This window comes from Mobula birostris, chromosome 24 (genome assembly GCF_030028105.1).
Source record: "Mobula birostris isolate sMobBir1 chromosome 24, sMobBir1.hap1, whole genome shotgun sequence".
In the NCBI taxonomy this organism is placed as follows: domain Eukaryota; kingdom Metazoa; phylum Chordata; class Chondrichthyes; order Myliobatiformes; family Myliobatidae; genus Mobula; species Mobula birostris.
In genome coordinates, this window is record NC_092393.1 from 2,908,562 (window position 1) to 2,925,128 (window position 16,567).

At 50.2% G+C, this 16,567-nt stretch overlaps 1 protein-coding gene across 4 annotated transcripts in view; it reads left to right on the forward strand.

The window, feature by feature from the left end:
* rsad1 (radical S-adenosyl methionine domain containing 1) overlaps positions 1 to 16,567 on the forward strand; it is a 101,704-nt gene that overhangs the window by 55,000 nt on the left and 30,137 nt on the right. The window contains exon 8 of one of the 4 annotated variants that reach the window (XM_072242177.1): positions 4,145 to 4,210. The exons of 2 other annotated variants lie outside the window; for them this stretch is intronic. In XM_072242177.1, coding sequence (XP_072098278.1) covers positions 4,145 to 4,147 — 3 coding nt within the window. In that variant the 3' untranslated portion in view covers positions 4,148 to 4,210. Of the gene's footprint in view, positions 1 to 4,087; positions 4,211 to 16,567 lie in introns of those variants that run through there. One more of the 4 variants, XM_072242176.1, reaches the window with a different exon arrangement.

Genomic DNA, 16,567 nt, shown 5'->3' on the forward strand with positions numbered 1-16,567 from the left:
AAGGGATTGGACAGGCTAGATGCAGGAAGATTGTTCCCGATGTTGGGGAAGTCCAGAACGAGGGGTCACAGTTTGAGGATAGAGGGGAAGCCTTTTAGGACCGAGATTAGGAAAAACTTCTTCACACAGAGAGTGGTGAATCTGTGGAATTCTCTGCCACAGGAAACAGTTGAGTCCAGTTCATTGGCTATATTTAAGAGGGAGTTAGATATGGCCCTTGTGGCTATGGGGGTCAGGGGGTATGGAGGGAAGGCTGGGGCGGTGTTCTGAGTTGGATGATCAGCCATGATCATAATAAATGGCGGTGCAGGCTCGAAGGGCCGAATGGCCTACTCCTGCACCTATTTTCTATGTTTCTATGTAACCTTGTGTCTCCTTTCAGTCAACTTTGCCCAGCTCGTTTCTCGTGCCTCTGTAATTCCATTTAGTCCGCATAATACTGATACATCTGACTCTAGCTTCTTCCTCTCAAGTTGCAGGGTGAATTCTATCAGTATGATCACTGCCTCCTAAGGGTTCCTAATCAAATCCAGTTCATTACACAACACTCAATCCAGAATAGCCAATCCCTTGGTGGCTTCAAACACAAAATGCTCTAAAGCTATCTCGTAGGCATTCTACAAATTCCCTCTCTTGGGATCCAAAAAGAACATTCACTTGGTTTTCCCAATCGACCTGCATATTGGAATCATCCATGACCAATGTAACATTGCCCTTTTGACATGCATTTTCTATCCGCCATTGTAATTTGTAGCCCACATTGTGGTTACTCTTTGGAGATCTGTATATAACTCCTATCAGGGTCTTTTTACATTTGCAGTTCTTTAACTCTACCCACAACAATTCTACATTTTCTGATCCTATGTCACCTCTTTCTAAGGATTTAATTTTTTTTTTTAACCAATGCCACGCCCTCTGCCTGCCTGCCTGTCCTTTCAGTACAATGTGTTTTCTTGGATGTTAAGCTCTCAAATATAATCTCCTTTCAGCCACTGGTCAGTGATGCCCCCACAACATCATACCTGTCAATCTCTAACTACGCTGCAAGATCATCTACCTTATTTTGTACACTGTGTGCATTCAAATATAAAACCTTCAGTCCAGTGTTCAATCACCCTTGTCAATTTTGTCCCCCTGTTACACTGCGACTCATTCCACTGACCACAATTTTGCCCTAACATCTGCCTGTCCTTCCTGACAGTCTTACTACACACTGCCTGTGCTTGTATGCAATTCTCAGCCCTATCACTCAATTTCCCATCCACCTGCCAAATTAGTTTAAACCCTCCACAACAGTTCTCGCACACCTGCTTGCAAGAATATCGGACCCCGTGGGTTCATGTATAACCCGTAATACCTTCCCCAGAAGAGATCCCAGTAATCCATAAATCAGAACTCCTGCCCCCTGCACTAGTTCCTCAGCCGTGCATTCATCTGCTAAATCATCCTATTCTTACTCCACTGGCACGTGAAGCACACAGCAATCCAGAGATTGCTCGACCTAGCTGCCTAAATTCACTCTTCAGGACTCCTCTTTTTCCCTACAACTCTATCAGTCCCGTTTCCACTTATTTTCCTTATAATCCTACAACTTATTCTTTCTCCCATATCCACTAGTTCCCCCTGCCCCCTTAGGTCCTACTGTACCGACATTGATGTAATTCACAACAGCTAATTAATCTACTGCACGTCCTTGGGATACAAAGTGAAAACCCACAGTCACAGGGAAGACGTGCAGGCTCCACAGAGACAGCAGCTGGGGTCAGAATTGAACACAAGTTGTTGAAGGTGTGAGTTAGCGGAGTAACTGTTCTGCCCTAAGCCTGTAAGTGTGGTGGCAGTGATCCACAGATACAGACCCTGTTCACATTAAGTACAAACATAGAAACATACAGCACAGTCTTTTGTACTTTTTTTTTTGCAAAAGCTACACAATTAATTTCAGTCCCTTGTACATTTTCTTTGTAAATGTTTGCTTTTCGAGTATACATTAAGTTCCCCTTTGAAAGTTGCTGTTAAATCGATTTCAAGTTTATTGTAATTGGCATACGTACCCAGGGTATAGAGGCCATGAAAATTAACCTCATATAGCAACAGCATAGTACACAGTATACATAAATTACATAACTTTAAATTAACATAAACCATACATAGCTTGCACAACAAAATAAACAAAAATACATAATGACATATGTGCATATCGAGGAAAAAATAGTCTAAAGTTGAATTAGGGTCTTTTAGATTAGTTCCTGATGGTGGTGGGGAAGAAGCCGTTGTTGAACTTTTAAGTCTTCAGACTGCTGGACTTCCTGCCTGTTGGCAGCCAATGTGCAGAGGGATTGACCTGGATAGTGGGGGTCCTTAATGCTGGCATGTCTCCACCTTGAGACATTGCCTCATGTAGTTGTCCTCAGTGCTGGGGAGAGCTGTTCCTGTAATCAAACTGGCTGTCCACCAGTCTCTGCGGCCATCTCCACTATAACTTCCAGAGAGTACCTTTAAGATTATAACGTATAGCAATTTTTAAAAATTCACACCCATCATTTTTATTCTTAACTAGTCACTTAAAAGAATCTGTCACTGCCGTTTTCTCCCCATCTAGTTAACCTTCCTGAATGAAAACAACTTGGATGAGTGTTCTCCCTTTTTCAGCATCTATTCAGCTCCCAGTTTGAAAGCTAAAATATAATTGAGACAACACCAATGGTTTACGAAGTTCTAACATAAAATAAGTGAACATTCCAAATGTGGTTAAGGATCCATTTTTTGGAATTCTAGGGAGAGAAGGGATTGAGAATTATTTTTTTTTGGACGGGGGGTGACCTTGTGTTGTGCCTGGAGGAGCAGTGGAGCCTGATTCACCTGCCCGTCCCAGGGTTGGGTTAATGTGTAACTGCTGGAATTGAGATATGGGGAGAGACTGAGTCCTGTGGAAGAGTCTCAGCCTGAAACGTCGACTGTACTTTTCTCCATAGATGCTGCCTGGCTTGTTGAGTTCCTCTAGCATTTTGTGTGTGTTGCTATGGAGAGTAAACACATGGAGACAAATAGGTCGATAGAAGTGGTAAAGGTGGGGGATAAACAGTTGAAGGGTATGTTTAGGTGAGGATGCAAGCTTCAGTTTTTAGAAGTTACCTTGTTCCATGGGCTTGCCTCCCTACTGTCCTTCAGGCTTCCAGGATCAGTGCAGGACACATGCACATTACTGATAAGCTGTTGTGCTTTAGGCTGTCTGAATCCAAGGTCTGAATTCTTTCCCTAAACTTCTCTACTTCTTTCTAAAGGAGGTTTTTTACAACCCAATTTAGATATTGTATAAATTTTCCTTGCTAACATTCTGATTAATTGCACGTTGGCCTTGTACACCAATTTGAATGTGCAGTAATGTAAAAAGCTGCAGAGAATAGTGGACTGTGCCCAATACACCACAGACACATCGCTCCCCTCTCCACCATCAGCAGTATTTACAAAAGACACTTCTTCAAGAAGGCAGCATCCGTTATCAAAGTTCCCCACCATCAGGACCGTGCCATCTCTTTGCAACCACCATTAGGCAGGAGATACAGGAGCCTAGAGTCCCACAGCCACTCAGTTCTTAAACCACTACCGGTTTTAGCAGCACGGTCAAAGCAGTTAGTGCAGTGCTATTACAGCATCAGCGACCTCGGTTCAGTTGTCTGGAGGTTCTACCTGTGATTGTGCACATTTCCTCCAGGTGCTCTGGTTTCCACTCACATTCCAGAAGCACACGAGTAAGGACAGGTGTAAATGGCTGATGCAGGTTCATTGGGACAGAAGGGCCCGTTACACTAAATAAATAAATACAGTAAAACCCTGATCACCACTACAGTTCAGCAATCTGATCAGCTTGCACTAAAATTGACCTTTTCTTTTATTCAATTTGTGATTTTTTTCCTCTTGTAAATATTGTGCATAATTTTTGTTTAAATATTTTTTTCTTGTGAGTTCTGTTTATATTCTGATGCACTGTGCCTGTGATACTGCTACAAGTAGGTTTTTCATTGCACTGGTATAAGCATGTACTTGAGCATGTAACAGTAAATAGTTTTGACTTTGCCTTTTGGAGCACTGTGACAGTATGCTACACTAAAACCACGATGTCTTGCAATTTGTCGGGAGGAAGTGAGATGAAGATTTCAGGGGAACGGTGGACAGAAGGACTGATGAGGAGGTGAGCTGAAGATTTCAGGGGAACGGTGGACAGAAGGACTGACGAGGAGGTGAGGTGAAGATTTCAGGGGAACGGTGGACAGAAGGACTGATGAGGAGGTGAGCTGAAGATTTCAGGGGAACGGTGGACAGAAGGACTGACGAGGAGGTGAGGTGAAGACTTCAGGGGAACGGTGGACAGAGGACTGACAGGGAAAGTGAGGTGAAGATTTCAGGGGAACAGTGGACAGAAGTGGAGAAGGTGAGATGAAGATTTCAGGGGAACGGTGGACAGAAGGACTGATGGAGGAGGTGAGGTGAAGATTTCAGGGGAACGGTGGACAGAAGGACTGATGGGGGAGGTGATGTGAAGATTTCAGGGGAATGGTGGACAGAAGGACTGACGAGGAGGTGAGGTGAAGATTTCGGGAACGGTGGACAGAAGGACTGATGAGGAGGTGAGCTGAAGATTTCAGGGGAACGGTGGACAGAAGGACTGACGAGGAGGTGAGGTGAAGATTTCGGGAACGGTGGACAGAAGGACTGATGAGGAGGTGAGCTGAAGATTTCAGGGGAACGGTGGACAGAAGGACTGACGAGGAGGTGAGGTGAAGACTTCAGGGGAACGGTGGACAGAGGACTGACAGGGAAAGTGAGGTGAAGATTTCAGGGGAACAGTGGACAGAAGTGGAGAAGGTGAGATGAAGATTTCAGGGGAACGGTGGACAGAAGGACTGATGGAGGAGGTGAGGTGAAGATTTCAGGGGAACGGTGGACAGAAGGACTGATGGGGGAGGTGATGTGAAGATTTCAGGGGAATGGTGGACAGAAGGACTGATGAGGAGGTGAGGTGAAGATTTCGGGAACGGTGGACAGAAGGACTGATGAGGAGGTGAGGTGAAGAATTCAGGGGAACGGTGGACAGAAGGACTGATGGGGGAAGTGAGGTGAAGACTTCAGGGGAACGGTGGACAGAAGGACTGATGGGGGAAGTGAGTGGAAGATTTCAGGGGAATGGTGGACAGAAGGACTGATGAGGTGCGGTGAAGATTTCAGGGGAACGGTGGACAGAAGGACTGATGGGGGAAGTGAGATGAACATTTCAGGGGAATGGTGGACTGATGAGGAGGTGAGGTGAAGATTTCAGGGGAACGGTGGACAGAAGGACTGATGGGGGAGGTGAGGTGAGGATTTCAGGGGAACGGTGGACAGAAGGACTGATGGGGGAAGTGAGGTGAATATTTCTGGGGAACGATGGACAGAAGGACTGATGAGGAGGTGAGATGAAGATTTCAATGGGAACGGTGAACAGAAGGACTGATGGGGGAAGTGAGGTGAAGATTTCAGGGGAACGTTGGACAGAAGGACTGACGGAGGAGCTGAGGTGAAGATTTCAGGGGAACAGTGGACAGAAGGACTGATGAGCAGGTGAGATGAAGATTTCAGGGGAACGGTGGACAAAAGGACTGACGGAGAAGGTGAGGTGAAGATTTCAGGAGAACGATGGACAGGACTGACGGGGGAATTGAGGTGAAAATTTCAGGGGAACGGTGGACAGAAGTGGAGAAGGTGAGCGGAAGATTTCAGGGGAATGGTGGACAGAAGGACTGACGGGGGAGGTGAGGTCAAGATTTCAGGGGAACGGACAGAAGGACTGACAGGGAAGGTGAGGTGAAGATTTCAGGGGAATGGTGGACAGAAGGACTGATGAGGAGGTGAGGTGAAGATTTTGGGAACGGTGGACAGAAGGACTGTTGGGGGAAGTGAGGTGAAGTTTTCAGGGGAACGGTGGACAGCAGGACTGATGGGGATGTGAGGTGAAGATTTCAGTGGAACGGTGGACTGATGAGGAGGTGAGGTAAAGATTTCAGGGGAACGGTAGACAGAAGGACTGATGGGGGAGGTGAGGTGAAGATTTCTGGGGAACGGTGGACAGAAGGACTGATGGGGGAAGTGAGGTGAAGACTTCAGGGGAACGGTGGACAGAAGGACTGATGGGGGAAGTGAGTAGAAGATTTCAGGGGAATGGTGGACAGAAGGACTGATGAGGTGCGGTGAAGATTACAGGGGAACGGTGGACAGAAGGACTGATGGAGGAGGGGAGGTGGAGATTTTGAGAACGGTGGACAGAAGGACTGATGAGGAGGTGAGGTGAAGATTTCAGGGGAACGGTGGACTGATGAGGAGAGGTGAAGATTTCAGGGGAACGGTGGACAGAAGGACTGACGGAGGAGCTGAGGTGAAGATTTCAGGGGAACAGTGTACAGAAGGACTGATGGGGGAAGTGAGTGGAAGATTTCAGGGGAACGGTGGTCAGAAGGACTGATGGGGGAAGTGAGGTGAAGATTTCAGGGGAACGGTGGACTGATGAGGAGGTGAGGTGAAGATTTCAGGGGAATGGTGGACAGAAGGACTGATGGGGGAAGTGAGATGAAGATTTCAGGCGAACTGTGGTCAGAAGGACTGATGAGGAGGTGCGGTGAAGATTTCAGGGGAACTGTGGACAGAAGGACTGATGGGGGAGGTGAGGTGAAGAATTCAGGGGTACAGTGGACTGATGAGGTGAGGTGAAGATTTCAGGGGAACGGTGGACAGAAGGACTGATGAGGAGGTGAGCTGAAGGTTTCAGGGGAACGGTGGACAGAAGTGGAGAAGGTGAGATGAAGATTTCAGGGGAACGGTGGACAGAAGGACTGATGGAGGAGGTGAGGTGAAGATTTCAGGGGAACGGTGGACAGAAGGACTGATGGGGGAGGTGATGTGAAGATTTCAGGGGAATGGTGGACAGAAGGACTGACGAGGAGGTGAGGTGAAGATTTCGGGAACGGTGGACAGAAGGACTGATGAGGAGATGAGCTGAAGATTTCAGGGGAACGGTGGACAGAAGGACTGACGAGGAGGTGAGGTGAAGATTTCAGGGGAACGGTGGACAGAGGACTGACAGGGAAAGTGAGGTGAAGATTTCAGGGGAACAGTGGACAGAAGTGGAGAAGGTGAGATGAAGATTTCAGGGGAACGGTGGACAGAAGGACTGATGGAGGAGGTGAGGTGAAGATTTCAGGGGAACGGTGGACAGAAGGAATGATGGGGGAGGTGATGTGAAGATTTCAGGGGAATGGTGGACAGAAGGACTGATGAGGAGGTGAGGTGAAGATTTCGGGAACGGTGGACAGAAGGACTGATGAGGAGGTGAGGTGAAGAATTCAGGGGAACGGTGGACAGAAGGACTGATGGGGGAAGTGAGGTGAAGACTTCAGGGGAACGGTGGACAGAAGGACTGATGGGGGAAGTGAGTGGAAGATTTCAGGGGAATGGTGGACAGAAGGACTGATAAGGTGCGGTGAAGATTTCAGGGGAACGGTGGACAGAAGGACTGATGGGGGAAGTGAGATGAAGATTTCAGGGGAACGTTGGACAGAAGGACTGACGGAGGAGCTGAGGTGAAGATTTCAGGGGAACGGTGGACAGAAGGACTGATGAGCAGGTGAGATGAAGATTTCAGGGGAACGGTGGACAAAAGGACTGACGGAGAAGGTGAGGTGAAGATTTCAGGAGAACGATGGACAGGACTGACGGGGGAATTGAGGTGAAAATTTCAGGGGAACGGTGGACAGAAGTGGAGAAGGTGAGCTGAAGATTTCAGGGGAATAGTGGACAGAAGGACTGACGGGGGAGGTGAGGTCAAGATTTCAAGGGAACGGACAGAAGGACTGACAGGGAAGGTGATGTGAAGATTTCAGGGGAACGGTGGACTGATGAGGAGAGGTGAAGATTTCAGGGGAACGGTGGACTGAAGGATTGATGGGGGAGGTGAGGTGAAGATTTCAGGGGAAAGGTGGACAGAAGGACTGATGGGGGAAGTGAGGTGAAGATTTCAGGGGAACGGTGGACAGAAGGACTGATGGGGGAAGTGAGATGAAGATTTCAGGGGAATGGTGGACTGATGAGGAGGTGAGGTGAAGATTTCAGGGGAACGGTGGACAGAAGGACTGATGGGGGATGTGAGGTGAAGATTTCAGGGGAACGGTGGACAGAAGGAGTGATGAGCAGGTGAGGTGAAGATTTCAGGGGAACGGTGGACAGAAGGACTGATGGGGGAGCTGAGGTGAAGATTTCAGGGGAACAGTGTACAGAAGGACTGATGGGGGAAGTGAGTGGAAGATTTCAGGGGAACGGTGGTCAGAAGTACTGATGGGGGAAGTGAGGTGAAGATTTCAGGGGAACGGTGGACTGATGAGGAGGTGAGGTGAAGATTTCAGGGGAATGGTGGACAGAAGGACTGATGGGGGAAGTGAGATGAAGATTTCAGGCGAACTGTGGTCAGAAGGACTGATGAGGAGGTGCGGTGAAGATTTCAGGGGAACTGTGGACAGAAGGACTGATGGGGGAGGTGAGGTGAAGATTTCAGGGGAACGGTGGACAGAAGGATTGATGGGGGAGGTGAGGTGAAGAATTCAGGGGTACAGTGGACTGATGAGGTGAGGTGAAGATTTCAGGGGAATGGTGGACAGAAGGACTGATGAGGAGGTGAGCTGAAGATTTCAGGGGAATGGTGGACAGAAGGACTGACGAGGAGGTGAGGTGAAGATTTCAGGGGAACGGTGGACAGAAGGACTGATGAGGAGGTGAGCTGAAGATTTCAGGGGAACGGTGGACAGAAGGACTGACGAGGAGGTGAGGTGAAGATTTCAGGGGAACGGTGGACAGAAGGAAGGATGAGGATGTGAGGTGAAGATTTCTGGGGAACGGTGCACAGAAGGACTGACGGAGAAGCTGAGGTGAAGATTTCAGGGGATGGGTGGACAGGACTGATGGGGGAAGTGAGGTGAAAATTTCAGGGGAACGGTGGACAGAAGTGGAGAAGGTGAGGTGAAGATTTCAGGGGAGCGGTGGACTGTTGAGGTGATGTGAAGATATCAGGGGAACGGTGGACAGAACGACTGATGGGGGAAGTGAGGTGAAGATTTCAGGGGAACGGTGGACAGAAGGACTGATGAGGAGGTGAGGTGAAGATTTCAGGGGAACGGTGGACAGAAGGCCTGACGGAGGAGCTGAGGTGAAGATTTCAGGGGAATGGTGGACAGAAGGACTGATGGGGGAGGTGAGGTGAAGATTTCAGGGGAACAGTGGACTGATGAGGTGAGGTGAAGATTTCAGGGGAACGGTGGACAGAAGGACCGATGAGGAGGTGAGGTGAAGGTTTCAGGGAAACGGTGGACAGAAGGACTGATGGGGGAGGTGAGGTGAAGATTTCAGGGGAACGGTGGACAGAAGGACTGATGGAGGAGCTGAGGTGAAGATTTCACGGGAACGGTGGACAGAAGGACTGATAGGGGAAGTGAGGTGAAGATTTCAGGGGAACGGTGGACAGAAGGACTGATGGGGGAGGTGAGGTGAAGATATCAATGGGAACGGTGAACAGAAGGACTGATAGGGGAAGTGAGGTGAAGATTTCAGGGGAACGGTGGACAGAAGGACTGACGGAGGAGCTGAGGTGAAGATTTCAGGGGAACGGTGGACAGATGGACTGATGAGCAGGTGAGATGAAGATTTCAGGGGAACGGTGGACAGAAGAACTGACGGAGAAGGTGAGGTGAAGATTTCAGAAGAACAATGGACAGGACTGACGGGGGAAGTGAGGTGAAAATTTCAGGGGAACGGTGGGCAGAAGTGGATAAGGTGAACTGAAGATTTCAGAGGAACGGTGGACAGAAGGACTGACGGGGGAGGTGAGGTCAAGATTTCAGGGGAACGGACAGAAGGACTGACAGGGAAGGTGAGGTGAAGATTTCAGGGGAATGGTGGACAGCAGGACTGATGGGGGACGTGAGGTGAAGATTTCAGGTGAACGGTGGACAGAAGGACTGATGGGGAAAGTGAGGTGAAGATTTCAGTGGAACGGTGGACTGATGAGGTGAGGTGAAGATTTCAGGGGAACGGTGGACAGAAGGACTGATGGGGGAAGTGAGGTGAAGATTTCAGGGGAACGGTGGACAGAAGGACTGATGAGGTGAAGTGAAGATTTCAGGGGAACGCTAGACAGAAGGACTGATGCGGGAAGTGAGGTGTAGATTTCAGGGGAACGGTGGACTGATGAGGAGGTGAAGTGAAGGTTTCAGGGGAACGGTGCACAGAAGGACTGATGGGAAAGTGAGATGAAGATTTCAGGGGAACGGTGGACTGATGAGGAGGTGAGGTGAAGATTTCAGGGGAATGGTGGACAGAAGGACTGATGCGGGAGGTGAGGTGAAGATTTCAGGGGAACGGTGGACAAAAGGACTGATGGTGGAAGTGAGGTGAAGACTTCAGGGGAACGGTGGACAGAAGGACTGATGGGGAAGATTTCAGGGGTACAGTGGTCAGAAGGACTGATGGGGGAAGTGAGGTGAAGATTTCAGGGGAACGGTGGACTGATGAGGAGGTGAGGTGAAGATTTCAGGGGAATGGTGGACAGAATGACTGATGAGGATTGAGGTGAAGATTTCAGGGGAACTGTGGACAGACGGACTGATGAGGAGGTGAGGTGAAGATTTCAGGGGAACGGTGGACAGAAGGACTGATGAGGAGGTGAGGTGAAGATTTCAGGGGACCGGTGGACAGAAGGACTGACGGAAAAGCTGAGGTGAAGATTTCAGGGGAAGGGTGGACAGGACTGATGGGGGAAGTGAGGTGAAAATTTCAGGGGAACGCTGGACAGAAGTGGAGAAGGTGAGGTGAAGATTTCAGGGGAGCGGTGGACTATGGAGGTGATGTGAAGATATCAGGGGAACGGTGGACAGAAGGACTGATGGGGGAAGTGAGGTGAAGATTTCAGGGGAACGGTGGACAGAACGACTAATGAGGAGGTGAGGTGAAGATTTCAGGGGAATGGTGGACAGAAGGACTGATGAGGGAGGTGAGCTGAAGATTTCAGGGGAACAGTGGACTGATGAGGTGAGGTGAAGATTTCAGGGGAACGGTGGACAGAAGGACTTACGGGGGAGGTGAGGTGAAGGTTTCAGGGGAACGGTGGACAGAAGGACTGATGGGGGAGGTGATGTGAAGAATTCAGGGGAACAGTGGACTGATGAGGAGGTGAGGTGAAGATTTCAGGGTAACGGTGGACAGAAGGACTGATGAGGTGAGGTGAAGATTTCAGGGGAACGTTGGACAGAAGGACTGATGGGGGAGGTGAGGTGAAGATTTCAGGGGAACGGTGGACAGAAGGACTGATGGGGGAGGTGAGGTGAAGATTTCAGGGGAATGGTGGACAGAAGGACTGATGGGGGAGGGGAGGTGAGTTGAAGATTTCAGGGGAACGGTGGACAGAAGGACTGTTGGGGGAAGTGAGATGAAGGTTTCAGGGGAATGGTGGACTGATGAGGAGGTGAGGTGAAGATTTCAGGGGAACGGTGGACAGAAGGACTGATGGGGAGGTGAGGTGAAGATTTCAGGGGAACGGTGGACAGAAGGACTGATGAGGAGGTGAGGTGAAGATTTCAGGGGAACGTTAGACAGAAGGACTGATGGGGGAAGTGAGGTGTAGATTTCAGGGGAACGGTGGACTGATGAGGAGGTGAAGTGAAGGTTTCAGGGAAACGGTGCACAGAAGGACTGATGGGAAAGTGAGATGAAGATTTCAGGGGAATGGTGGACTGATGAGGAGGTGAGGTGAAGATTACAGGGGAATGGTGGACAGAAGGACTGATGGGGGAGGTGAGGTGAAGATTTCAGGGGAACGGTGGAGAAAAGGACTGATGGGGAAGTGAGGTGAATACTGCAGGGGAACGGTGGACAGAAGGACTGATGGGGAAGATTTCAGGGGAACGGTGGACTGATGAGGAGGTGAGGTGAAGATTTCAGGGGAATGGTGGACAGAAGGACTGATGAGGAGGTGAGGTGAAGATTTCAGGGGAACTGTGGACAGAAGGACTGATGAGGAGGTGAGGTGAAGATTTCAGGGGAAGGGTGGACAGGACTGATGGGGGAAGTGAGGTGAAAATTTCAGGGGAACGCTGGACACAAGTGGATAAAGTGAGCTGAAGATTTCAGAGGAACGGTGGACAGAAGGACTGACGGGGGAGGTGAGGTCAAGATTTCAGGGGAACGGACAGAAGGACTGACGGAAGGTGAGGTGAAGATTTCAGGGGAATGGTGGACAGCAGGACCGATGGGGGACGTGAGGTGAAGTTTTCAGGGGAACGGTGGACAGCAGGACTGATGGGGGACGTGAGGTGAAGATTTCAGGTGAACGGTGGACAGAAGGACTGATGGGGAAAGTGAGGTGAAGATTTCAGTGGAACGGTGGACTGATGAGGTGAGGTGAAGATTTCAGGGGAACGGTGGACAGAACGACTGATGGGGGAAGTGAGGTGAAGATTTCAGGGGAACGGTGGACAGAAGGACTGATGAGGTGAAGTGAAGATTTCAGGGGAACGCTAGACAGAAGGACTGATGGGGGAAGTGAGGTGTAGATTTCAGGGGAACGGTGGACTGATGAGGAGGTGAAGTGAAGGTTTCAGGGGAACGGTGCACAGAAGGACTGATGGGAAAGTGAGATGAAGATTTCAGGGGAACGGTGGACTGATGAGGAGGTGAGGTGAAGATTTCAGGGGAATGGTGGACAGAAGGACTGATGCGGGAGGTGAGGTGAAGATTTCAGGGGAACGGTGGACAAAAGGACTGATGGTGGAAGTGAGGTGAAGACTTCAGGGGAACGGTGGACAGAAGGACTGATGGGGAAGATTTCAGGGGTACGGTGGTCAGAAGGACTGATGGGGGAAGTGAGGTGAAGATTTCAGGGGAACGGTGGACTGATGAGGAGGTGAGGTGAAGATTTCAAGGGAATGGTGGACAGAAGGACTGATGGGGGAAGTGAGATGAAGATTTCAGGCGAACTGTGGTCAGAAGGACTGATGAGGAGGTGCGGTGAAGATTTCAGGGGAACTGTGGACAGAAGGACTGATGGGGGAGGTGAGGTGAAGAATTCAGGGGTACAGTGGACTGATGAGGTGAGGTGAAGATTTCAGGGGAACGGTGGACAGAAGGACTGATGAGGTGAGCTGAAGATTTCAGGGGAACGGTGGACAGAAGGACTGATGAGGTGAGCTGAAGATTTCAGGGGAACGGTGGACAGAAGGACTGACGAGGAGGTGAGGTGAAGACTTCAGGGGAACGGTGGACAAAGGACTGACATGGAAAGTGAGATGAAGATTTCAGGGGAACGGTGGACAGAAGGACTGATGGAGGAGGTGAGGTGAAGATTTCAGGGGAACGGTGGACAGAAGGACTGACATGGAAAGTGAGATGAAGATTTCGGGAACGGTGGACAGAAGGACTGATGAGGAGGTGAGCTGAAGATTTCAGGGGAACGGTGGACAGAAGGACTGATGAGCAGGTGAGATGAAGATTTCAGGGGAACGGTGGACAAAAGGACTGACGGAGAAGGTGAGGTGAAGATTTCAGGAGAACGATGGACAGGACTGACGGGGGAATTGAGGTGAAAATTTCAGGGGAACGGTGGACAGAAGTGGAGAAGGTGAGCTGAAGATTTCAGGGGAATAGTGGACAGAAGGACTGATGAGGTGAGGTGAAGATTTCAGGGGAACGGTGGACTGATGAGGAGAGGTGAAGATTTCAGGGGAACGGTGGACTGAAGGATTGATGGGGGAGGTGAGGTGAAGATTTCAGGGGAAAGGTGGACAGAAAGACTGATGGGGGAAGTGAGGTGAAGATTTCAGGGGAACGGTGGACAGAAGGACTGATGGGGGAAGTGAGATGAAGATTTCAGGGGAATGGTGGACTGATGAGGAGGTGAGGTGAAGATTTCAGGGGAACGGTGGACAGAAGGAGTGATGAGCAGGTGAGGTGAAGATTTCAGGGGAACGGTGGACAGAAGGACTGATGGGGGAGGTCATTGGAAGATTTCAGCGGAACGGTGGACAGAAGGACTGATGGAGGAGCTGAGGTGAAGATTTCTGGGGAACAGTGTACAGAAGGACTGATGGGGGAAGTGAGTGGAAGATTTCAGGGGAACGGTGGTCAGAAGGACTGATGAGGAGGTGCGGTGAAGATTTCAGGGGAACTGTGGACAGAAGGACTGATGGGGGAGGTGAGGTGAAGATTTCAGGGGAACGGTGGACAGAAGGACTGATGGGGGAAGTGAGGTGAAGATTTCAGGGGAACCGTGGACAGAAGGCCTGACGGAGGAGCTCATGTGAAGATTTCAGGGGAATGGTGGACAGGAGGATTGATGGGGGAGGTGAGGTGAAGAATTCAGGGGTACAGTGGACTGATGAGGTGAGGTGAAGATTTCAGGGGAACGGTGGACAGAAGGACTGATGAGGAGGTGAGCTGAAGTTTTCAGGGGAACGGTGGACAGAAGGACTGACGAGGAGGTGAGGTGAAGATTTCAGGGGAACGGTGGACAGAAGGCCTGACGGAGGAGCTGAGGTGAAGATTTCAGGGGAACGGTGGACAGAAGGACTGATGGGGGAAGTGAGGTGAAGATTTCAGGGGAACCGTGGACAGAAGGCCTGACGGAGGAGCTCATGTGAAGATTTCAGGGGAATGGTGGACAGAAGGATTGATGGGGGAGGTGAGGTGAAGATTTCAGGGGAACGGTGGACAGAAGGACTGATGAGGAGGTGAGCTGAAGATTTCAGGGGAACGGTGGACAGAAGGACTGACGAGGAGGTGAGGTGAAGATTTCAGGGGGACGGTGGACAGAAGGAAGGATGAGGATGTGAGGTGAAGATTTCTGGGGAACGGTGCACAGAAGGACTGACGGAGAAGCTGAGGTGAAGATTTCAGGGGATGGGTGGACAGGACTGATGGGGGAAGTGAGGTGAAAATTTCAGGGGAACAGTGGACAGAAGTGGAGAAGGGGAGGTGAAGATTTCAGGGGAGCGGTGGACTGTTGAGGTGATGTGAAGATATCAGGGGAACGGTGGACAGAACGACTGATGGGGGAAGTGAGGTGTAGATTTCAGGGGAACGGTGGACTGATGAGGAGGTGAAGTGAAGGTTTCAGGGGAACGGTGCACAGAAGGACTGATGGGAAAGTGAGATGAAGATTTCAGGGGAACGGTGGACTGATGAGGAGGTGAGGTGAAGATTTCAGGAGAACGGTGGACAAAAGGACTGATGGTGGAAGTGAGGTGAAGACTTCAGGGGAACGGTGGACAGAAGGACTGATGGGGAAGATTTCAGGGGTACGGTGGTCAGAAGGACTGATGGGGGAGGTGAGGTGAAGAATTCAGGGGTACAGTGGACTGATGAGGTGAGGTGAAGATTTCAGGGGAACGGTGGACAGAAGGACTGATGAGGAGGTGAGCTGAAGATTTCAGGGGAACGGTGGACAGAAGGACTGACGAGGAGGTGAGGTGAAGATTTCAGGGGAACGGTGGACAGAAGGACTGATGAGGAGGTGAGCTGAAGATTTCAGGGGAACGGTGGACAGAAGGACTGACGAGGAGGTGAGGTGAAGACTTCAGGGGAACGGTGGACAAAGGACTGACATGGAAAGTGAGGTGAAGATTTCAGGGGAACAGTGGACAGAAGTGGAGAAGGTGAGATGAAGATTTCAGGGGAACGGTGGACAGAAGGACTGATGGAGGAGGTGAGGTGAAGATTTCAGGGGAACGGTGGACAGAAGGACTGATGGGGGAGGTGATGTGAAGATTTCAGGGGAATGGTGGACAGAAGGACTGACGAGGAGGTGAGGTGAAGATTTCGGGAACGGTGGACAGAAGGACTGATGAGGAGGTGAGCTGAAGATTTCAGGGGAACGGTGGACAGAAGGACTGACGAGGAGGTGAGGTGAAGATTTCGGGAACGGTGGACAGAAGGACTGATGAGGAGGTGAGCTGAAGATTTCAGGGGAACGGTGGACAGAAGGACTGACGAGGAGGTGAGGTGAAGACTTCAGGGGAACGGTGGACAGAGGACTGACAGGGAAAGTGAGGTGAAGATTTCAGGGGAACTGTGGACAGAAGTGGAGAAGGTGAGATGAAGATTTCAGGGGAACGGTGGACAGAAGGACTGGTGGAGGAGGTGAGGTGAAGATTTCAGGGGAACGGTGGACAGAAGGACTGATGGGGGAGGTGATGTGAAGATTTCAGGGGAATGGTGGACAGAAGGACTGATGAGGAGGTGAGGTGAAGATTTCGGGAACGGTGGACAGAAGGACTGATGAGGAGGTGAGGTGAAGAATTCAGGGGAACGGTGGACAGAAGGACTGATGGGGGAAGTGAGGTGAAGACTTCAGGGGAACGGTGGACAGAAGGACTGATGGGGGAAGTGAGTGGAAGATTTCAGGGGAATGGTGGACAGAAGGACTGATAAGGTGCGGTGAAGATTTCAGGGGAACGGTGGACAGAAGGACTGATGGGGGAAGTGAGATGAAGATTTCAGGGGA